The sequence below is a fragment of the Chiloscyllium punctatum genome, chromosome 10 (assembly GCF_047496795.1).
Source record: "Chiloscyllium punctatum isolate Juve2018m chromosome 10, sChiPun1.3, whole genome shotgun sequence".
NCBI lineage: Eukaryota > Metazoa > Chordata > Chondrichthyes > Orectolobiformes > Hemiscylliidae > Chiloscyllium > Chiloscyllium punctatum.
This window is the reverse complement of record NC_092748.1, coordinates 83566269-83590731: the sequence shown is the minus strand read 5'-3', so window position 1 is coordinate 83590731 and position 24463 is coordinate 83566269. Positions and strand designations below refer to the sequence as shown.

Sequence of the window (24463 nt, the reverse complement as noted above, 5' to 3'; positions counted from 1 at the left end):
CTTTTTTGAATAGCAACTTTGCATTTACTAACTTCCCTTCTACTGGGATTTCAGAATCTAGAGAATTTTGAAAAAATTGTAGCCAGTGCATCCGTATCTTTGCAACTGTCTCTTTTTGAACTGTATGAGTTTCTTGTCTTTCTCTAATGATGTTAATTACGTTGATTTCATAACTTTAATTATCCCTGAGGTAATCTTATATTACATATATCTATATATAATATATATATATATACTATAAACCACTTGCACCAGAGTTTTTAGACCCCTACTGAATCTCCACCAATTCTTGATTGACTGAGCCAAATGTTTTCTCACTACTGTCATTCTTTATTATCTGAATTAGCCCTTATCTTTTCCATTCTGTCTGTCTTTTTAAATGCTGTGTACCATAGATTATTTATTTCCCAGTTTTTGTTACCTTGTAACCATGATTCTGTAGTGGTAATTAGATCTAAAACATTTATCTCTAATTTGTATCACAACTGTTTAAATTTGTGTGTGCTATTTTATCATCTCTTTGGATTCTCGTTTCTAGATTTTTACCATATCAAATCTATTCTGACCTATCTTTTTTATGTCCAAGTGAATCAAGTGAACTATTGCTTACATTGAAATCTGAAATCTATTTGCCACAGTTTTGACTATTATTCATCTATTATTATGGATGTAAGTTTGCTCGCTGAGCTGGAAGGTTTGTTTTCATGAAACGTTCGTGTAAACAAACCTTCTAGCTCAGCGAGCACATGAAAACGAACCTTCCAGCTTAGCGAGCAAGCTTGCATCCAGAACCTCAATCTGAGTTATAAAACTTCTCAAAGCTTGCTAATCTATTATCGTTTTGTAATTTTTGTTTTCATCATTGATCTACCCATGGTGAATTTCTCTAACCAGCTGCACATTTTCAAGATGATCAGTCATCATTCATTTATTTAATTATAGACACTTAAATCTCCTGACAACAGATATAAGATTAACTGGTCTATAATTCCATAATTTCTCACTTTTAAAAAAAAAGTTCACTCCTTTCATGACCTTTTTCTGTTTACGTTTCCATTTGGTGTCTCTTCTGATTTATAAAACACCTCTCCAAGCCTCTGTAGAGATGAAAAAAACACTGATTTCCAAACTAATATCTCTCTACAAAGAGTGATTATTTGTTACAGTTAGTCTCAGTGTAACTTCAAATAATGTTTGATTTATATATATGTTGCTGTGCATGTCTAGAGAACCAGTCCTGAGCGACCTTGATATGCAGCATTCAAATGCCAAAATTCAGTAGGGGTCTAAAAACTCTGGTGCAAGTGGTTTATAGTATAATATAAGATTACCTCAGGGATAATAAATGTTATGAAATCAACGTAATTAACATCATTAGAGAAAGACAAGAAACTCTAATTCTTATCTATTTTGATTTGCTAATCTAGAAAACAGGGACACACTTTATAAGTAGGCCTGCTTTTCATGAGAAGGGAAGGGACTTAGAAATGTATTCAAGCATATCCCAAGTATCTTTCAGGTTGTTACTACTGCAAGCTCTGCCAGAATGCCATCAGAAAGAAACCTAAATTATTTTAGTGGTGCTGATCAGGGGCGAAGATTTAAATGTTTTATTTTAAGCTAACACATCTGTTGTGGGGTTAAAACTATTAATAGGTTATGATCTAATTTTAAGCTGTGTTAGATGAATTACTGTCTTGATACTTAAAGCTCATGATATTATGGTGACGGAACAGGCATGAGAATGTGTTTGAGTGCAATATTACGACCAATAAATGTGAACCAGTTGCAACCTTAGTGTTTCACTTAGTCAGGAGATTTGCAATGTTTATGATTCTGTTGTCGATAATAACTTGCTAGTTAATGTCTATAGTAGTGATTAAAGGTCGATCCAGTATTTAATTTTCAAACAAGAGATTTGTTCTCTTGAATGTACAAACTTGTTACTCTACAGAAAATTCTGTTCAGGAAATAGTATTTGCACTTGTAAAGTTTATCACAAAAGCATTTAGAATATAGGAGGTTTGGTTAGTAAGTTTGCAGGTAACACCAAAAGTGCTGGCATAGTGGACAGTGAAGAAGGTTATATCAGAGTAAAACGGAACCTTGATCAGATGGGCCAGTGGGCTGAGGAGTGGCAGATGGAGTTTAATTTAGATAAATGTGAGGTGTTGCATTTTGGTAAGGCAAATCAAGGCAGGACTTATTCAGTTATTGGTAGGGTCCTGGGAAGAGTTGCAGAACAAGGAGACCTAGGGGTACAGATACATAACTCCTTGAATGTGGAATCATGACTAGACAAAGTAATGAAGAAGGCATTTGGTATGCTTGCCATCATTGGTCAGTGCATTTAGTATAGGAGTTGGGAGGTCATGTTGCGGCTGTACAGGACATTGGTTAGGCCACATTTAGAATACTGTGTTCAATTCTGGTCTCCATGCTACAGGAAAGATGTTGGTCCACTTGGAAAGTTCAGAAAAAATTTACAAGCATGATGCCAGAATTGGAGAGTTTGACCGAGAGGGAAAGACTGAATAGGCTGGGACTATTTTCTGTGGAGTGTCAGAGACTGAGGGGTGACCTTATAGAGGTTTATAAAATCATGAGGGACATGGATAGAGGGAATAGCCAAGATCTTTTACCCAGGATAGGGGAGTCCGGAACTAGAGTGTATAGGTTTTGAGATGAGAGGGTAAAGATTTAAAGTCAGAGAGTTATACAGTGTAGAAACAAACCTTTAGGTCCAACTTGTACTTGCTGACCAGAAATCCTAAACTGATTTAGACCCATTTGCCAGCATTTGACCTATACCTCTGGAAACCCTTCCTATTCATGTACCCATTCAAATTCCTTTTAAATTTTGTAATTGAGCTTGCTTCCACCGCATCCTCTGGCAGCATGTTCCACACACGCAACATCCTCTATGTGAAAAAGTTTCCCCTCAAGCCCCTTTTAAAACTGGAAAATGGGACTATATCAGTTTAGGATTTCTGGTCGGCATAGGTGAGTTGGACCGGAGGGTCTGTTTCCGCGCTGTATAACTCTGACTCTATAACATGTCTTACTGTGAATTATTTTGGAATTATAATCACCATTATTATCTCATACACTTCATGTGATTTTTATGGTGGTAAAATATGAAGTTTTGGCATTAAATTGCAATCTTGTAATAAAATGTATTAATCACATATAAGTCTCCAGTGAACAAAGTGTGGTTTCCCTTTTAGGACGTTGCGAAAGACAGATATGGAATTCTTCCATTGATTCAGTCACAGGAAAAACTGGGTGAGTTTAGTTATGATTAACATTTCCTTTCCTCCAAAACCCTTGAAAAGTGATGGTCTGTTGACCAATTGCAATACCTACGTTTTGCTTTGTGAACAATGTTTCGGGAGAAAAATATAATTTTTGTTAATTACGATTTTGTTCTTGCAAATGTTGACATGATTTCATTAGAAGAGACAGCAAGTCAGAATGTCAATATGACATATGTAAAAACAAACTCGAAGCCCTGAGGATCTGCACAAAAGAACATTAAGAATTGGGAACAAGAGTGTGCTCTGCCTCCTCAAACCTACTCCACCATTCAATAAAATCATGGCTGACCTGATTATAGCCTTTACCCCACTCTCCTGCTTGTGCCCATAACACTTGACTCTTGGTGATGAAGAGGCTGAGTCCTGAATATATTTGAAGACCCAACCTCCACTGCTCTTCAGGGAAGAGAATTCCAGAGGAATTGTAATCACCGTTATTATCCCATACACTTCATGTGATTTTTATGGTGCTAGAGTATGAAGTTTCATCCACTTCTAGCAACATGAACCTCCAGAAAAGAAAGTCTCCTCGAATTTTCAAACTATCATCCAATTCTAGCCTCTCCCACAAAGGAAAACATCTTCTTAGCATCCAACCTGTCAAGTCCCCTCAGGATCTGTTGAGTTCATAAGGTCACCTCTAAACTCCAGGTGCTATAGGCCATCTGTTCAACTTTGACTCAAGAGATAAGCATTTCATATGATTAATCAGCCTGTGCTGCTTCCCATGCAATGATATTTGTTCTTAAGTAGGAAGACGAACTGTCCTCCAGATGCCACCTCACTTAAAAGCCCTGCGCCGCATTAGCAAGTTTTCCCTACTTCTATATGTGAGAAAAGTTTGATTAAATATTTTCCAAACAGAGTTTACATTCCAATGCTCTCTTCAAGCAAATAGATCCAATTTATTACCAAAATTGACAAAAAAGGAACAAATAATCACACTTTGTAATGTACTGAGCCATACAGAGCAAAAATGCCCTAGGTTGGTTATATATCTATGGCACTGAAATTAGGTGGTGTGTGAAAGAAAATTGTATTAGATTCAGCATGTGCCTAGTTCAGGAAAGAAGAAAATAAGAAACAATTCATGGCCTAATTCGTTGATCTAATTGGTAGAGGTTTGGCTCATTTTGTTGGAATGAGGAGGTTCACCCTTAAATTACTGCATTGAAAATCTATTGATCTTGAAAACTGAAATCAGTAGCATAACTAGATTGGGTATTTTAGTTGATGTTTTAAATTGCACATGTTTTGATTATTGTAGTGATGTTGAATTTTCTGAGCTAACCCTAAACAGAAGAATATTCTTTATGTAAAGACCGTGTGTTGGTTCATGTGAAAAATCTGACAGAAGAAAAAGCTGACCAGGTGGTCTGGCTCCGTTCCCGAGTCCACACCAGTAGAGCCAAAGGTAAGAGCAATGGTCTACAGCATGTGGTCATCTTTCACTTTATACTTGGTCAACAGGAAGCAGAAGTTTCCCATTGTAAATGTTTCCACTAAATATTTTTTTCATTAAGAATATGGCTTATTTAGGTGCTAGCTACACAATAGAGAAAAGGAATACAGTTCTTAAATCTATCTGCTCCCAATTTTTTTTTGAAAAAGAACAATTTCTTTTAACCTTTGAAGTGCAATCATTTTGCAAAATAGGCACTAAAGCTGCTGTATGTTTTATAGCAGAGATGAAAGGTGGTGCAGCATTAACTACTTAAGAAATATTTTATATAAGAGAACTGAAGTAAGTGATTTAATCCAGATATAATGAAAGTCCATTAAGAATTCGGGTGATACTTCATTGCATTGGTTATGCTGTATTGTTAAAGCTGCTGACTTTTAGAGAAGAGTTTAAACTCAAGTCCATTGGCTCCATTTGGAGAATGGCAGTAAATCTAGTGTTTCGTGTACAGTGATGCTCGTCAAATATAAAGGTTCTAAGCATGATTGTAAATCTGAAGATTATCAGTCATTTTATATTGTGTATTTCCTGTAAGTCGCAATTAAGTCCTTAAGAAATAGCAACAGTGTAGAGCCCTTTAGCCATCATAGAGCAAGATCATGGCTGGATTCCTGCATCAACCCTAGTTTCCTGTCATATTTCCATTTCCTTTAATTCTCAGTGCTGAAAAATTAATTAGTTTCACTTATGATCATTTTCATTGGATAAAGTTAAAAATCACACAACACCAGGTTATGGTCCGACAAGTTTATTTTGAAGCACTAGCGTTTGGAGCGCTCTGAAAGCTAGTGGTTCCAAATAACCTGTTGGACTATAACCTGGTGTTGTGTGATTTTTAACTTTGTCCACTCAGTCCAATATCAGCTGCTCCACATCATTTCATTGGTTAGCCATAGTTTGAATAGCAAATTACAGATAGTGAGAGTTATTGTTTCAAGTAAACATATTTAATAAATGCTTATCTTAATGTGGTTTTAGGAGAGTGTATTCAGCAAATGGTGAATTCATTTAGCAGTGAAAATATTTTAGCGACCGAAAAGCAAGAAATAACCTTTCAAGGAATAACAAGATACAGAATTGTTGAAAATTAATTTAAATGGTTGTTTCATGCTGTAAAATTTTGTGGGTTAATATTCCTCTTTAACCTCTGGATTAATGTACTTTTCCAATTTATACAAGCTTCCTTCATCTTTAAAGAAAAAATGTATGAGTAGCAAAAAGTGTGACTAAGTTGTAAGAAGCAAAACAGTGTATCAGGGGATCTGACGTATATAGCACTCAATGTGGACTATTTTTATCTCAACAGGGAAGCAGTGTTTTTTAGTCCTACGTCAGCAACAGTTTAATGTCCAAGGACTTGTGGCTGTAGGAGACCATGTTAGCAAACAGATGGTCAAATTTGCTGCGAAGTAAGTTTGGAATTACTTCCTTTTGTCTGAAGTACAATTATGAGAAATGAGATGTTTTCCATTAGGTCCCTTTACATTCCATAGTTCACATAAGTACCATTGTTAGCATCCTTTGCTTAAATCTTGTAATGTTTTGATATGTAAGCAGAGTAAATATGGAAACTTTGTGTTTTGGTGTAAACAACTCCTGTTCTATCTCAATTAGTAAAATCATATCTATAAAGCATGCATAAATAAATGCGAAGAAAATATGAAATTTCAAATATATGATCAAATGAAGTGGTTAGACTGCTGCCTCACAGTGCCAAGAATCTGGGTTCGATTCCAGCCATAGTTGATTGTCTGTGTGGTATTTGCATGTTTTCCCCAGGTCTGCATGAGTTTCTGCCAGGTACTCTGGTTTCCTCCCATACTCCAAAGATGTGTAAATTAGGTTGATTAGCCATGGTAAATGCAGGGTTATGGGGATGTGTGCGATTCTCTTCAGAGGACTGGTGAAGATTCGATGGGCTGAATAGTCTCTTTCTGCACCATGGGAATTCTAGAATTCAGCTGTAGGCCACTGAGCCTCTTGATCCTGCTCTGCCATTCAATAATATCATATCTGATCTGATTGCAATCTCAAATCCACATTTCTGCCTACCTTTGACAACTTTTTCAACCTTTTTCTTAACATGAATCTATTTATGAGATTAGCATTTAGCATTAAAAGTATTCAAAGACTCTGTTTCCACCACCTTTTCAGGAAGTGACATGCAAAGACTCATGACCCAAAGAGAAATTGTTTTAGCTTAATCACAGTTTTAAATAAGCAACCTGTGGTTTTGAAACAGTGAGAAAAGACTCAGAAGCACATTTATTATTTATACTTCAATTAACAAAGAGGAGATTCAGGAAATATTAAGAGTTGACAAAAAAACATGTTTGGAAAGGCTAATTGTGAAAACAAGAAACTTAAGGGGCACTGAAAAACCCTTTGTTTCAGTATATATAATTAGAAGCAACTTAATTTGAGGTTGGAGCTGCTTAGTGGGAGAGAAAGTTTGTGGTGCAGAGTGAGAGAACAAGAAAGAAAGTCAAGAAGTACGTTGTTGGTATTGCAAATCTGAAGTGAGTTTGAGGATTTCAGAAACAGTAGAACTGATATTAGAGGTCAGTACTCAAAAGAAAGGATATCATTTGATTTAATGTAGAAACATCATCACAGTTTGTACTCCAGGATTCTTGGGAAAAATGGGAAAGAAGTATTAGACTCTTTGTAACTTTGAAAAGTTCTGCCAAGTAATTTATAGCAATCAAATGAAACAGAAGAAGAAGGGAGCGACTATCAAAACTTTAGTTCTCCATCTCTTTACCTTTTTTTTCCCTAAAGAGAAAATTACAAATTCCCAAAATCTCTCCATATAATGTGAAGTCCCTCATTCTTGACATTATCTTGGTAAACCTATTCTACGAAACATTAATATCCTTCCTGAAGAGTGGCACTGAGAATTATGTATGGAGCTCTAGCTGAGATCTAACAAGTGATTTATGAAGGTTTAACTTGACTTCCTTGTTTTTGCATTCAGTCTCCTTATTTACAAATCTAAGCATCCCATTCACTTTAAGTTCCTTAGCAACTTGCCCTGCCACCTTCAAGGATTTATGAAAATCTAACTCCAGAATGCCCCTCCTTGTTGTTTCACCCAGCATGTGAGACCTTACCACTAACCACATCAATTTTACGCCTATTATAAGGAGAAATTTCTTCCACAGAAGCAAAATCCATAACACACTTGTGTAAAGGGTCATGAAATCAGATTCAGTCAGAAGCTTCATAAAGAAATTTATTTGAATAAGTTATCATGTGGGTCAAAATTAAACAATACTGTCAAAGAATTGGCTCAGGCATGATAGTCTTAATCGCCCCCTTCTGTGCGGTGTGAGTTCATGATTCTTTAGGTATACTCGGGAGGCAATGGCCGAGTGGTAGTATCACTAGACTATTAATCCGGAGATCCAGGTCATGTTCTGGGAACCTTGGTTCGAATCCTGCCACGGCAGATGGTGTAATCTGCAATCAGTAAAATCTGGAATTAAGAGTCTAATGATGACTGTGAATCCATTGTGGAGTGTTGGAAAAAACCAGCTGGTTCACTAAGTTCCTTTAGGGAAGAAAATTGCCATCATTACCAGGTCTGGCCTACATGTGACTCCAGATCCACAGTGATGTAGTTGACTCTTAACTGCCCTCTGAATAATTAGAGATAGGCAATAAATGCTGGGCCTGGTGGCAACACCCTCATCCTGTGAATAAATAAATAACATTTTAAAAGGAAATTTATTTCTTCATAAATCGAATGTGGAAAGTTTTGGGATAACGGTATTAGATTAGGTGACTTGTGGAGAAAATTTGATTAATCAAATAATGAAACATTCTCGACTTTTTAAAAATATTGTGTTAAAATCAAAAATAATTTTCAAAATAACTTGTAAATAAAGTATTCAAAGCTTAATGAATTTTATTTGTGGGTTTATACTTTTCCTAGATAGATTTTAGAGATTTCTGTAAAAAATGTACAGCTATTGTGCAATTGCATAGTTATAGAGTTTTAATTAGATATCCTGTTGGATGTTTTTGTAAGGGTGACTATAGGTCACTGATCATTAAAGGGTATTGTGAACTTCTTGTATGTGTGATTATTTCACTGTAATTCTCGTGTGGCTTTTTCACAGATGGCTCAGTTTGTTTTGTTAAGCTGATAAGTCTGGCTTAACAGACTGAGACAGGAAATTCATTTGCACCTGTTTCAGTTCATAGCGTTCCCTGCTAGTCTACAATATATGTTTAATGTATGGGTGTCTGATTACAGTTTCAAATGGAAGGTGCCATTGGACAAATATGCATGTTGTGTCTATTAATACATACAGGAAATAGAAACAGGAGCAGGGCATTTGGTTCCTCAAGCCTGCTTTGCCATTCAACTCAAACAGCATTTTTCTTCAACAACACCAATCCTGTGATATTTAGCAACTAAAAATTCTAGTAGTTCCCCAATGCCCACCCACCCCACACCACCCCCTGCCAGCACGAACATCCTTCCCACCTTTATCCTGTTGAGCCCTGAATGAAGAATATGTGCTTCAACAAGATCACTCCTGTTCCTTCTAAACTCAAGAGAATATAGGTCCAGTCTCTTTAATCTATCTCATAGGATACTTAGAGTCATAGAGATGTACAGCATGGAAACAGACCCTTTGGTCCAACCCGTCTATGCTGACCAGATATCCAATCTAGTCCCACCTGCCAGTACCCAGCCCATATCCCTCCAAACCCTTCCTATTCATATGCCCATCCAAATGCCTCTTAAATGTTGCAATTGTACCAGCCTCCACCACTTCCTCTGGCAGCTTATTCCATACATATACCACCATCTGCGTGAAAAAGTTGCCCCTTAGGTCCCTTTTATATCTTTCCCCTCTCACCCTAAACCTATGCCCTCTAGTTCTGATCTTCCCCATCCCAGGGAAAAGACTTTGTCTGTTTATCCTATCCATGCCCCTCATAATTTTGTAAACCTCTATAAGGTCACCCCTCAGCCTCCGACCTCCAGGGAAAACAGCCCCAGCCTGTTCAGCCTCTCCCCGTAGCTCAAATCCTCCAACCCTGGCAACATCCTTGTAAATCTTTTCTGAACCCTTCAACTTTCACAACATCTTTCCGATAGGAAGGAGACCAAAATTGCATGCAATATTCCAACAGTGGCCTAACCAATGTCCTGTACAGCTGAAACATGACCTCCCAACTCCTGTACTCAATATTCTGACCAATAAAAGAAAACATACCGAACGTCGCCTTCACTATCCTATCTACCTACGACTCCACTTTCAAGGAGTTATGAACCTGCACTCCAAGGTCTGTTTGTTCAGCAACACTCTCTAGGACCTTACCATTAAGTGTATAAGTCCTGCTAAGATTTGCTTTCCTAATATAAGCCATACCAGGGATTATGTGCAAGATGCTGGATTTCTGAAACAAAAGCAGAAAGTCGTCAGAAGCGTTGCAGGTCTGGCAGCATCTGTGGACAGATAAACAATATTAATGTTTTGAGTAATCATAATAAATTTGAGGATTGGCAATGTTTTAAGAATAAAACAAAGGAGGAGCAAAGAACTGATGAGGAAAGAAAGAATAAAATATGGCTACAATCTAGCAAAAAACATAAGAATTGAGTGTAAAGTCTTTTTTAAGTACCTTAAAAGGAAAGGTTTGACTAAGATGAATATGGGTCTATTAAATGCAGAGTCAGGAGAATTATAATGAAGAAGAGAAATGGCAGAGAAACTAAATGATTACTTTCTGTCTATTTTGAATGAGAAATCTCCCAGATTGAGAGGTCCAACTCATAAGGGAGAATAAGGAATTGAAAATAATTAGTAGTGGTAAGAAAGTTGTACTGCAGAAATTAAGGGGATGAAAGTTGATAAAACCATTGAACCTGATATCTCAGAATGTTGAAAGCGTTGGCTGTGGAGATCACATAGAATTTTAGAATCATACAGTATAGGAGAGACTCTTTGGCCCATTAAGTCTGTACTGTCAATAATCTACTGCTGCTGAGGTTTCCTGTCTCAACTACCCTCCCAGGTAGCACATTCCAGCTGCCCATCACTCTCTGTGGTGAAATGGTTTTTCCTCAAATTCACTCTAGACTTCCTATCTTTTACTTTAAAATTATGACCCTTGTTACTGTGTTTAGTGCAGTGGTAATCATCTTCCAATATTCCGTACGTTCTATAATTTAATAAATGTACTAGTATAGATTATGGATTTGTTAACAGACAGAAAACAGAGTAAGAATAAATGGGTCATTTTTGCATTGCAGACTCTTAGGTGACTGGTGTCTAGTGAGAGAGTGCAAGGATCAGTACTTGAGCCTCAGCTTTTCACATTACATATCAGTGGTTTGGAGGTATAGAACAAACATAATATTTCTACATTTGGAGATGACACAAAGCTGAGCATGGACGTTGTAATTTATAAGGAAGATTAAAAACGTTTTCAGGATTTGAACAGGCTTAGTGATTTGGTAAGAATATGAAAGATAGTGTTATGAGAAAAAATGTGAAGTTATCCACTTTGATAGGAAGAACAGGTATATAGAATATTTCTTAAATAGTGAGAAGTTAGAGATTGAAAGAAGCAAAAATGGCCCTTAGTAGAGTGATATGCTCCTCTTGTTGGATGTGGGAGTTTAGGGAGAGTACGGGTTACTGAGGATTACATCTGCAATAAATGCCATTGGTTGCGAATCCGAACAGATCGAATGGAGCAGTTGGAGAGGCAGTTAGAGGCAATGAGGAATTTACAAGACAAGGGAATGAGATGAATGGCAGTTACAGGAAGGGGAGGAAAGTCTCAGATATAGTCACATAGATGGGTTAATTCCAGGAAAGGTAAGAGAGGTAGGTAGGTAGTGCAGGATTCTTCTGTGGCTATCCCCATTTCAAACAAGTATGCTGTTTTGGAAAATGTAGGGGGTGATGGATTCTCAGGGGAACGTAGCACAAACAGCCAAGTTTATGGTATTGAGACTGGCTCTAATTAATGAGAGGTATGTCGGGTTCTAAGAGATCGATTGTGTTCAGGGATTCTCTAGTCTAAGGTACTTACAGAAGTTTCTGTGGCCAGCAGCGAAAAATCAGAATGGCGTGTTGCTTTCCTGGTGCCAGGATCAATGATGTCTCGGAGAGGGCGCAGAATGTTCCGAAGGGGGAGAGGGGCCAGCAGGAGGTCATTGTACACGTTGGAACCAACAATATAGGAAGGGAAAATTCTGAAGGGAGATTACAGAGAGTTGGGCAGGAATTTAAAAAGGAAGTCTTCGAGAGTAGTAATATCTGGATTACTCCCGGTGCTATGAGCTAGTGAGGGCAGGAATAGGAGGATAGAGCAGATGAATGCATGGCTGAAGAGCTGGTGTATGGGAGAAGGATTCACATATTTAGATCATTGGAAGCTGTTTTAGGGTAGAAGTGACCTGCACAAGAAGGGTGGATTGCATGTAAATTGGAAGGAGACTAATATACTGGCAGAGGGATTTGCTAGAGTTGCTCGGGAGGATTTAAACAAGTAAGGTGGGGGGGTGGGACCCATGGAGATAGTGAGGAAATATTTCAATCTGAGACAAGTACAGTTGAGAACAAAGGCAAGTCAAACGGGCAGGGACAAAGCAGAGAATAAGGTAGGACTGATAAATTAAACTGCATTTATTTCAATGCAAGAGGCCTAAGAGGGAAGGCAGATGAACTCAGGGCATGATTAGGAACATGGGACCGGGATATCATAGTAATTACAGAAACATGGTTCAGGGATGGGCAGGACTGGCAGCTTAATGTTCCAGGATACAGATGCTACAGGAAGGACAGAAAGGGAGGCAAGAGAGGGTGGGGAGTGGCGTTTTTGATAAGCGATAGCATTACAGCTGTACTGAGGGAGGATATTCCCGGAAATACATCCAAGGGAGTTATTTGGGTAGAACTGAGAAATAAGAAAAGGATGATGACCTTATTGGGAAATTGAGAAACAAATTTGTAAGGAGACCTCAGCTATCTGTAAGAATAATACGGTGGTTCTGGTAGGGGATGTTTACTTTCCAAACATAGACTGGGACTGCCATCATGTTAAGGGTTTAGATGGAGAGGAATTTGTTAAGTGTGTACAAGAAAATTTTCTGATTCAGTTTGTGGATGTACCTAATAGAGAATATACAAAACTTGACCAACTCTTGGGAAATAAAGAGGGCAGGTGACTGAGGATTCAGTGGGGAAGCACTTTGGGGCCAGCAACCATAATTCTATTAGTTTTAAAACAGTGATGGAAAAGGATAGACCAGATCTAAAAATTGAAGTTGTAAATTGGTGGAAGGCCAATTTTGATGGTATTAGGCAAGGACTTTCAAAAGCTGATTGGACACAGATGTTCACAGGTAAAGGGACAGCTGCAAATGGAACGCCTTCAGGAATGAGAGAACAAGAGTCCAGAGAAACTATATTCCTGTTAGGGTGAAAGGAAAGGCTGGTAGGTATAGGGAATGCTAGATGACTAAAGAAATTGAGGGTTTGGTTAAGAAAAAGAAGGAAGCATATGTCAGGTATAGACAGGATAGATCGAGTGAATCATAAGAAGAGTATAAAGGCAGTACGGGTATACTTAAGAGAGAAATCAGGAGGGCAAAAAAGGGACATGAGATGGCTTTGGCAAACAGAGTTAAAGAGAATCCAAAGGGTTTTGACAAATACATTAAGGACAAAAGGGTAACCAGAGAGAGAATAGGGTCACTCAAAGATCAGCAAGGCAGCCTTTGTGAGAAGCGGCAGGAGATGGGGAAGATATTAGAATGAGTATTTTGAATCAGTATTTACTGTGGAAAAGGACATGGAAGATGTAGAATGTGGGGAAACAGATGGAGACATCTTGAAGAGGAGACATATTACAGAGGAAGAAGTGCTGGATGTCTTGAAACACATAACAGTGGATAAATCCTCAGGACCTGATCAGGTGAACCCTATAACTCTGTGGGAAGCTAGAGAAGTGACTGCCTAGCCTCTTACTGAGATATTTGTATTATCGATAGTCGCAGGTGAGGTACCGGAAGACTGGAGGTTGGTTAACATGGTGCCACTGTTTAAGAAGGGTGGTAAGGACAAACAAGAGAACTATAGACGAGTGAGCCTGATGTTGGTGGTGAGCAAGTCGTTGGAGGGAATCCTGAGGGACAGGATGTACATGTATTTGGAAAGGCAAGGACTGATTAGGGATAGTCAACATGGCATTATGGAATACAGGGACAACTAGCTGTTTGGATACAGAACTGCCTCAAAGGTAGAAGACAGAGGGTGGTGGTAGAGGGTTGTTTTTCAGACTGGAGGCCTGTAACCAGTGGAATGCCACAAGGATCGGTGCTAGGTCCACTACTTTTTGTCATTTATATAAATGATTTGGATGCAAGCATAAGAGTTATAGTTAGTAAGTTTGCAGATGACACCAAAATTGGAGGTGTAGTGGGCAGTAAAGAAGGTTACCTCAGATTACAACAGGATCTTGATCAGATGGGCCAATGGACTAAGAAATGGCAGGTGGAGTTTAATTTAGATAAATGCAAGGTGCTGCATTTTGGGGTTGCAAATCTTAGCAGGACTTATACACTTAATGGTAAGGTCCGAGGGAGTGTTGCTGATCACAGAGACCTTGGAGTGCAGGTTCATAGCTCCTTGAAAGTGGAATCACAGTTAGATAGGATAGTGAAGAAGGCGTTTAGTATGCTTTCTTTTATTGGTCAGAGTATTGAATACAGGAGTTGGGAGGTCATGCTGCGACTGTACAGGACATTGGTTAGGCCACTGTTGGAATATTGCGTGCAATTCTGGTCTCTTTCTGATCAGAAAGATGTTATGAAACTTGAAAGGGTTCAGAAAAGATTTACAAGGATGTTGCCAGGATTGGAGGGTTTGAGCTACAGGGAGAGGTTGAATAGGCTGGGGTTGTTTTCCCTGGAGCATCAGAGGCTGAGGGGTGACCTTATAGAGGTTTATAAAATCATGAGGGGTATGGATAGGATAAACAGACAAAGTCTTTTCCCTGGGGAGTCCAGAACTAGAGGGCATAGGTTTAGGGTGAGAGGGGAAAGATATGAAAGGGACCTAAGAGGCAACTTTTTCATGCAGATGGTGGTACATGTATGGAATGAGCTGCCAGAGGAAATGGTGGAGGCTGGTACAGTTGCAACATTTAAAAGGGTTGGTATATGAATTGAAAAGGATTGCAAGGATATGAGCCAGGTGCTGGCAGGTGGCACTAGATTGAGTTGAGATATCTGGTCATCATGAACGAGTTTTACCGAAGGATGTGTTGGCATGCTGTACATCTTAATGACTCAATGACCTGGGGCCTTGCCAATAAATTATTCTTGTAATATTTTGAAATTTGGCATTCAAATGCTTGTCTTGTTGACTGCAAGATGAAAAGCTTCAGCAACATCTGTCTTTTCAGAAACGGACAGATTCTCTAATGCCAAGCAACTCTATAACTGCAGTGATGAGGAGAAATGCATGATAGGCAAGACTTAATAAACTGTAATATGGAGGAATGGATGTGCATCATTTCCAATACTTAAGTTTTTGACAATGTTTATAATAAGTATGATGCAAAAGTGCTGTGTTAGCATCTATCATGTTATTTTCTTCATTAAACTCACTTTTGTCCTCAAGGACCAAGGGAAACATTGAATCAGAGTTTAAAGGCCATGATTAGAGCTTATTGTCAGGAGCAGACTAAAGATTGGCATAAAGAAGTACTCTCATTGATGTTTATTATTAGTGATTTTCTTAATGGGTCCACCAGATTCAGTCCTCTTGAACTGATATATGGACATGAGGTGAGGAAGCACGTTAAATAAACTAAGGATAAATTTAAGAACCAAAGCTCAGTGATCACATTTACAGCTGATGTTTCAGAAATTGTGAGAGTTGGCTAAAACATGTTTCAACTAAGCTTAACAAACAATTAAACTGGAGCAGGAGAAAGGCCAAAGCTTAAAATTTTGTTGTTATTGGTGATAATTGCGAACCATTATCATCAAGGTTCATTGGACATTGTTAAATCAAAATGAAACTCAGTGACTAAATTATGTAGCAAGTACTCCAGGCCGGTGGAAAATGAGAGGGGGGGGGGGGGGTGGCGGTGGCGGTGTCATGTTTAAGAGATATGGCAATTATGATAGGAAAAACGTGCTTAGTAAAACAAAATAAATCAGAAGTAAAATAAAAATATCAGTACAAATGGAGAACAAATATGAATTAGAAATTGAAGAGTTGATCTTCCAGTAACCAGATTGGATATTATGGAGTTGCTTAAACTGCATTCTTGTCAACAGGAATACTCATTACTGGAGAAAGACCAGTTGAGCCTTTAGTTAGCTTTACATCAATTCATAATTTACAAATCCAATAACTCGGAAGAGATCTCTGAAGTTTGTTAATTTTTTTGGAGACATTTTGGGACAAGAACTTGGAATGTTTTGTTAATGTTTAATATTGCAGCCACACCGTTTAAAAATCATTTGTGTGACAGGCAAGAACAATGTAATAGTGGATGTTGTCAAAAGCAAATCTGAAAGATACCAAATGCTGTGATCAAAATGTACTTGTGTATCTGGTTTTTTGTGAAAATTATTGTGTTTAGTATATTGCTACTGTTAACATAAAAGTCGTGCTAAAAGAACTATTTGATAGAAAATAGATACATTTCTTCATACCTTTTCTTTCTTTGGTGGGGAGGTGTGATGAAAGTTATATATACTTGTTATTTTTGGAAGTTGAATTTTCAAATGGAGACAGAGAGATTTTAATCAGATCTGTGAGGGTTTCTTCAAATATCAGAATGTCATTCTGGAACAGTGACCCAGATCCATAATTTGCTTATGAAAGCTTGTGACTTGAGCCACCTGAATCTTTACCACAGAGGGCTGCTCAGGCTGGCTCATTAAGTATATTCAAAGCTGGGATAGACTGATTTTCTAATCAGTAAGGAAATCAAGTGTTTCAGGGAAAAGGCAGGAAAGTGGAGTTCAGGGTGATCAGATCAGCCAGAATCTCATTGAATGGCAGAGCAGACTCCTACCTGGTCTGTGTAGTGTTAATGGATAGGATGTTTATACTATAGGGTTGGTTAGCCCAGTTGGCTGGACGGCTGATTTGTAATGAAGAGCAGCATGGGTTCAATTCCCACACCATCTAAGGAAGGACTGTCCTTCTAGATGTCTATCATGTCCATTATAGAAAATTATAGACCAATAAGCCTAACATCTGTACTGGCAAAATTCTTGAATCCATTATCAAAGACTTTAAAGCGGAGCATTTAGAGAGCATTTAGAAAGCAGTGGCAGGATCAGACAAAGTCAGAATGGATTTATGGAGGGGAAATCATGCTTGACAAATCTATTGGAATCTTATGAAGGTATAACTAGTAGAATTGACGAAGGGAAGCCAATCAATGTGGTATTTTTGGACTTTCAGAAAGTGTTTGACAAAGTCCCGCATAAGAGATTATTGTGTAAGATTCAAGATCATGGGATTGAGGGGTGTATATTGAGATAGACAAAAAACTGGTTGGCAGAGAGGAAAGAAATAGGAGGAATTAATGGGTCCTTTTCAAATTGGCAGGTAGTAACTAATGGAGTGCCACAGGGTTCTGTTCTCGTGAGAGGTTTCAAGTGCAGGAGTAGGGATGTGTTGCTGCAGTAATATAGGGTGTTAGTGAGGCTGCACCTAGAAGCTTGTGTGCAGTCTTGGTCTTCCTTTCTGAGGAGGAATGCTCTTGCTCTTGAGAGTGTGCAGTGAACGTTTACCAGACTGATTTCAGGGGTTGCTAGTTTGACGAATGAGGAGAGATTGACTAGAGACGGATTGTTTTCGCTGGAGTTCAGAGGAGTCAGGGGGGATCCCATAGAGACTTGCAAAATTCTAACAGGACTAGACAGGATAGATGCAGGGAGGATGTTCCCAATAGTAGGTGCGTCCAGAACCAGTCTGAGCATTCGGACTGGACCATTCAAGACAGATATAAGGAGACATTTCTTCACCCAAAGAGTGGTGAGCCTGTGGAATTCATTACCACAGGAGGTAGTTGATGCCAAAACATTGAATGTTTTCAAGAGGTGGCGAGATATAGCACTTGGGACGAATGGGTTAAAAGGTTATGGGGGGAAAGCATAATTAGGCTATTGAGTTAGACGATTAATCGTGGTCAAGATGAATGGCAGAGCAGGCTCATCAGGCTGAATGGCCTCCTATTTCTGTCTTCTATGTTTCTAGAACCTCAGAGTTTAGATGGGCAGAATTTACTTTCTGGTGGGATTGAGTTTTTGAATTGGGTGCTGTGACTTAACAGGTTGAAATGTTGTTTTAGTGTTTATGTTAAGTTTTTATTTCTAGACCATCTTCTACATCTATATCATCTGACTTGTTTTTCTTTTGTGTAACAAAGTTGTGTTTTTTTGTTTAAAATCAGTTGCCATCTCTTAAATATGTTTCAGTGAATGACCACCACGTTACCCATTTAAAAATTAAATACAGCAAAGTTATTATTGACTGACCCCTATGGGACCAGGAGTGTGGCAGTTAATCAAGTATTCTGGTTTTTCAAGAGGTCCACATTACCACTATAAGAACACACAATAATTAATAGAAACATAATGCAGGGATATACACACTGCTGTTCTACTTTAGAGTCAAAGAGTTGTACAGCACGAGAACAGACCCTTTGATCCAACTCGACCATGCCGACCAGATATCTCAACCCAATCTAGTCCTACCTACTAGCATCTGGCCCATATCCCTCCAAACCCTTCTTATTCATATACTCATCCAAATGCCTTTTAAATATTGCAATTGTACTAGCCTCCACCGCTTACTCTGGCAGCTCATTCCATACACGTACCACCCTCTGTGTGAAAAAATTGCCCCTTAGGTCTCTTCTATATCTTCCCTTCTCACCCTAAACCTATGCCATCTAGTTCTGGACTCCCCCACCCCAGGGAAAAGATTTTGTCTATTTGTCCTATCCATGCCCCTCATGATTTTATAAACCTCTGTAAGGTAACCCCTCAGCCTCCGACGCTCCAGGAAAACTGCCCCAGCCTATTCAACCTCTCCCTGTAGCTCAAATCCTCCAAACATGGCAACATCCTTATTTACAGCAGAAATCACCAAAATAACAATGTAACTTTGCCTTAAATAAAACGAATCAGCAGAGAGCCTTCTCTCACTGGCATCATCAACTGGCTACTCGGCGATCGCAATAATATACTAAACATTGGGGATTTCAGGTATTTAATTTTTCCCAGTTTATCAAGAGTGCTGGTTCATCAGGTGCCTGTTAAACCAAGTTTGCTGTGTATGGGCTATCAAGTCAGGTTTTATTTTTGGATCCAGTATTGTCATCACCTGTGATCATATCATTTAATGGCTAGTTTCATTTTCTTATAAGCATGTATTCTGCTAAAACATATTGTGAATTGGTGAAACTCTTTGATTTTTTTTATAAGAAACAAAATTGTACATGGACAAAGCTCGTATTTGATCTATTCATTGTCCGTGGATAATCAAAAGCTATATTTTTTTTAATAGGCAAGCACAAATGAAGGTTGCTACCTTCAGCCTTTACTGCGAAATCAACTGAAATAGGATCAGTTATGTTTTACTTAAAACTACTCTGTTTTGCAGCTACATGAGTGTACTTGCACCAGTGGCACTGTTAAAGCAATAGAACATTTGTAATACTGTAATTTAATTGGTTCCTGTCAGTAAATGAAGCAAATTTTAATTATAAATCCATATCTCAGCCATGAATGTAGCCAGCTTGTGTTCTCGGTTTGTAAGCTTTTCCTTGCTTCCCCTATTTTCCAATTTAGTGTGTATGTCAGATGTAAAGAAAATCAGTGTTTTCTAATTGTAAAAACTTTATCTGTTCCTAGGAATCATTTTAGCATGTTTCTCTCGAAGGAAAATAGCACATCAGTAATAATTGTTCTCCTCAGTGGTCATAAAAAGAATGGGAAGACAGAGTGTAATCACAGAGCTGGGGCAACATCAAGTTTAAAATTTTGTTAGTTTATTTTCTAAATGTGTGTGATTTCTGAATAGTAATTGAAGCATGCACAGATTTTAGTCACAATGTTCTGTGTGCTTAGAAGCCATTTTCAATAAGGTAGAAATCAAACACCTGGCAATTAATGGTGCCTGGTTTTAAGTTTAATTTAGTTTTACTGGGCACCATCTGCAAAGTGCACAGTTTCTATGTGATAATTCAGATTGTTATAATTTGTGTCTCCTCCCAATAACTTCAACTTCGTAATTAAAAAGACAGTCCGTTAGTGTGCCAACGTCTCCATGACCTGAAATTTGTTACATTATGCACAACGTGAAAGAAGTCACATCCTATAGAACTTGAAATTTTCCTTTTGCCTTAATACTATTATACATTCATTTGAGTAGCTCACTGTTTCCTGTCCAATTTAAATGTCAGCAAATAGGTCAGACCACAATATTTTGCTTAATAGTAATATTTATTTACCTTAGGGTAAATAGCCAAAGGCAGAAAAGTGTGGCAAATGATGTTAAACTGTTCCAAATTCAACATAAAGTTCTTGGTTTTTTTGTCTTTTTAAATGGAACCTGATGATATTATAATCAAGAGAGTACCCAAGAAGAATGAAAGGTGATCTTATTGTAACAGATATGGTTATGTTTTTGTTTGGAATAAAAATAGCGAACATGACTTTTAAGACAGATGGACAGAAATGTTTTCTTGAGGATACCATAAGGCATGGGCACAGAAATAGATCATTCAGTCCATCAAATCTATTCCACTATTCATGACTGAACTGATAATCTTGAATTCCACTTTCCACCCTTACCATCACAATCCTTGATTCTGTTATTGATTAAAAATCTCTCTATCTCAGCCTTGAATATACTTAACAACCCAACCTGAATAGCACATGTGGGCAAGACTTCCGTATTCTTGATTCACTACTGTATGAGAAAAGAAATTCCTTCTTGTCCCGAAAGATGGTTATTAGCACATGGTATTTTTTTTCTCAAATGTAGTTAAATTTATTCAGTGAGGCAGGAAAAGTATACTTAAGGGGGAAATCAGGAGGGCAAAAGAGGACATGAGATAGCTTTTGCAAATATGGTTAAAGAGAATCCAAAGGGTTTTTACAAATACATTAAAGACAAAAGGGTAACTAGGCAGCCTTTGCATAGAGCCGCAGGAAATGGGGATAATACTAATTGAGTATTTTGCATCAGTGTTTACTGTGGATAAGGATGTGGAAAATATAGAGTGTGGGGAAATAGATGGTGACATCTTGAAAAATATCTTTATTACAGAATAGGAAGTGCTGGATGTCTTGAAATGCATAAAGGTGGATAAATCCCCAGGACCAGATCATGTGTAACCTAGAATTCTGTGGGAAGCTGGGGAGGTGAATGCTGGGCCTCTAGCTGAGATATTTGTATCATCAATAGTCACAGGTGAGGTGCCAGAAGACTGGAGTTTGACTAACGTGGTACCATTATTCAAGAAAGGTAGTAAGGACAAGCCAGAAAACTATAGACCGGTGAGCCTGATGTTGGTGGTGGGCAAGTTTTTAGAGGGACACGTTTTGCACGTATTTGGAAAGGCTAGGACTGATTAGGGATAGTCAACAACATTGGCTTTCCGCGTGGGAAATTATGTCTCACTTGATTGAGTTTTTTGAAAAAAGTAACAAAGAGGATTGATGAGGGCAAAGTGGTGGACATAATCCATATTATTTCAGTAAGGCGTTCGACAAGGTTCCCCGTGGGAGACTGGTGAGCAAGGTTAGATCTCATGGAATACAGGAAGAACTAGCCATTTGGATACAGAACTGGCTCAAAGGTAGAAGACAGAGGGTGGTGGTGGAGGGTTGATTTTCAGACTGGAGGCCTGTGACCAGTGGAGTGCCACCAGGATCGGTGCTGGGTCCACAACTTTTTGTCATTTATATAAATGATTTGGATGTGAGCATAAGAGGTACAGTTAGTAAGTTTGCAGATGACACCAAAATTGGAGGTGTAGTGGATCAGTAAAGAAGGTTATCTCAGATTACAGCAGGATATTGTTCAGATGGGCCAATGGGCTGAGAAGTGGCAGATGGAGTTTAATTCAGATAAATGCATTTTGGGACAGCAAATCTTAGCAGACTTTATACACTTACTGGTAAGATCCTAGGGTGTGTTGCTGAACAAAGAGATCTTGGAGTGCAGGTTCATAACTCCTTGAAAGTGAAGTCACAGGTAGATAGATAGGATAGTAAAGAAGGTGTTTAGAATGCTTTCCTTCATTGGTCAGAGCATTGAGTATAGGAGTTGGGAGGTCATGATGCGAATGTACAGGACGTTGGTTAGGCCACTTTTGAAGTATTGTGTGCAGTTCTGGTCTCCTTCTTATCCAAAACTAGAGGGCATAGGTTTAGGGTGAGAGGGGAAAGATATAAAAGAGACCTAAGGGGCAACTCGAGCTGCCAGAGAAAGTGGTGGAGGCTAGTAAAATTACAACATTTAAAAGGCATTTGGATGGGTATATGAATAGGAAAGGTTTGCAGGGATATGGGGCGGGTGCTGTCAGGTGGGACTAGATTGGGTTGGGATATCTGATCAGCGTGGACGGGTTGGACCGAAGGGTCTATTTCCATGCTGTACATCTCTATGACTCTATGACTAAGCAGTATATCTCAAAAGTTTCATTGGAATTCGGTGCACAATGGGATATGATCCAAGCTAAAACTGATTAATATTTGGATATATTTTCTTTAGGAATCTGTTAACCTTGGGAGATGGGACAAATTGACTACGTTTAGAATGTTGTTGATTGTTTTAGATTATTTCAATTGCCATGATGGAATTTGCATTTTTGCCTTGACCATTCTAAGGATGCACTCGATGTATCTATTTCACTGCACTGTGACACTGATAAATAAATTCAGAGTAAATCCAGTAATCTCATTGGATCACAACAGACAATAAAGCCCAAAGGAGTTCAGATTTTGAACTTAACGTTTCAGGTGCAGTGCAAATGTGATCTTGTAATTCCGATTCAGAAATGCATAGTTGAACAAGACACATCTGAAATTATATCAGCAAGGTAAAAACTATTGAAATCTAAACAAAACAAACCTGAGAAAGTGGAAGTCAGCATTTTGATAATACAAAAGAAAAGCTTTTTATTTGGAAACATAACTAACTCTTCTGTGTGCATGTATTATGCCATTAGTATTTGTAAACAACGTAATAAGCTCCAACATTTTCAGAAAGCCCAGGAAATAAGATCCAGTTTTGTAAGAGCTGGTACAAGTGGAGCAGTTCAATCAGTGCCTTTCCACAGGTTGAGCACACCATAAATGACAGAAAGATTTGAACCATATTGTTAGATTTCTTGTGGCATGTGTTGTGCCTCATCGAAATTAACTTAAATGTTTTGCTATTGCACAGTAAGGTTATACTTAGATACATGGTGTGGAATAATGGATCATAAATGCTAACTTTTTTTTTACGTAGCATCAGTAAAGAGAGTATAGTGGACGTGGAAGGTATAGTGAGGAAGGTGGAGCAAAAGATAGAGAGCTGTTCCCAACAAGATGTTGAACTCCACATCGAAAGAGTAAGTCTGTGTGTTTAAGTTGGAAAATATGCGCTGAAAGTAGAATAAAATCTAACAATTCCATTCAGCTACATATCCCTAAAGGAGTAAAATAAATTCGCATTTTTGGAGCGTACCATTTCAACTTTGACTTTTAGCTGTGCATAAACAGGACCTTTTGCAAGTTGGTTGCCATGAAACCCTGAATTACTACATTATATTTCTCTGCCTCTTATGTTTTATACATATGAGATTTTAACTCAACTTCTGGCTAGCATGCTTCACATAAAGCCAACGTTCTCAGTTTTATTTTCTGTGCTTTCTTTTAAACCTTAGCATTGTTCAGCACTAAGTAATTTGCATTCAGCAATATTCAGTTAGAGGCTAATATACATATTTATTATGCAAAATCAGTTTCAGTATGTGAGGAAACTTTTTTAGATGTAAACCGTGTCCTTAAAGATATTTCTGTACTTTCTGTTGTTATGTTGTTACTATCTTACTATTTATGCTGTCATTTGTTTTCAGATCTATGTTATCAGTGCAGCTGAACCACGGCTGCCTTTGCAGCTCGAGGATGCAATGCGTCCTGAAGCAGGTGATGAGGTAAATAACATAATCCAAATTTCATTGAGCATTTCAGTGCTATATTTTACTACTTTTGCACACCCTGACTTTTGTGTAATTGTCCAAGCTTAATTATTTTTATTTCTTTCCTTATTTGGATGCTATCAGGTTAAACCACCCCCCCCCCCTCATGATTTCTATAAGCAGTCGATTATCACTTCCAAATATATTTGATCTCAATTAACCTGTACAGAGGGCATATTTGATTAAACAAATGAAGGGCTGATGAAGGGTTTTTGCCCCAAACGTCAATTTTCCTGCTCCTCGAATGCTGCCTCACCTGTTCTACTCTAATCTTGACTCTAATCGCCAGTATCTGCAGTACCCACTTTCGCCTAAATGAAGTAAACACCTATACAAATGAATCTCTAATAAATAGATGTAAAAGTGTTACTGATGTCAGATTATGGATGGACATGTTGCCATTGCTTTCTCTTGACAG

The 24463-nt window shown here is 38.2% G+C and overlaps 1 protein-coding gene across 1 annotated transcript in view; it reads left to right on the top strand.

The window, feature by feature from the left end:
• dars1 (aspartyl-tRNA synthetase 1) overlaps positions 1–24463 on the top strand; it is an 84747-nt gene that overhangs the window by 22210 nt on the left and 38074 nt on the right. Inside the window, exons 4-8 of the mRNA XM_072579695.1 lie at positions 3228–3285; positions 4639–4731; positions 6086–6188; positions 23313–23415; positions 23923–24000. Of these exons, the coding sequence (XP_072435796.1) occupies positions 3228–3285; positions 4639–4731; positions 6086–6188; positions 23313–23415; positions 23923–24000 (435 nt within the window). The remainder of the gene's footprint in view (positions 1–3227; positions 3286–4638; positions 4732–6085; positions 6189–23312; positions 23416–23922; positions 24001–24463) is intronic.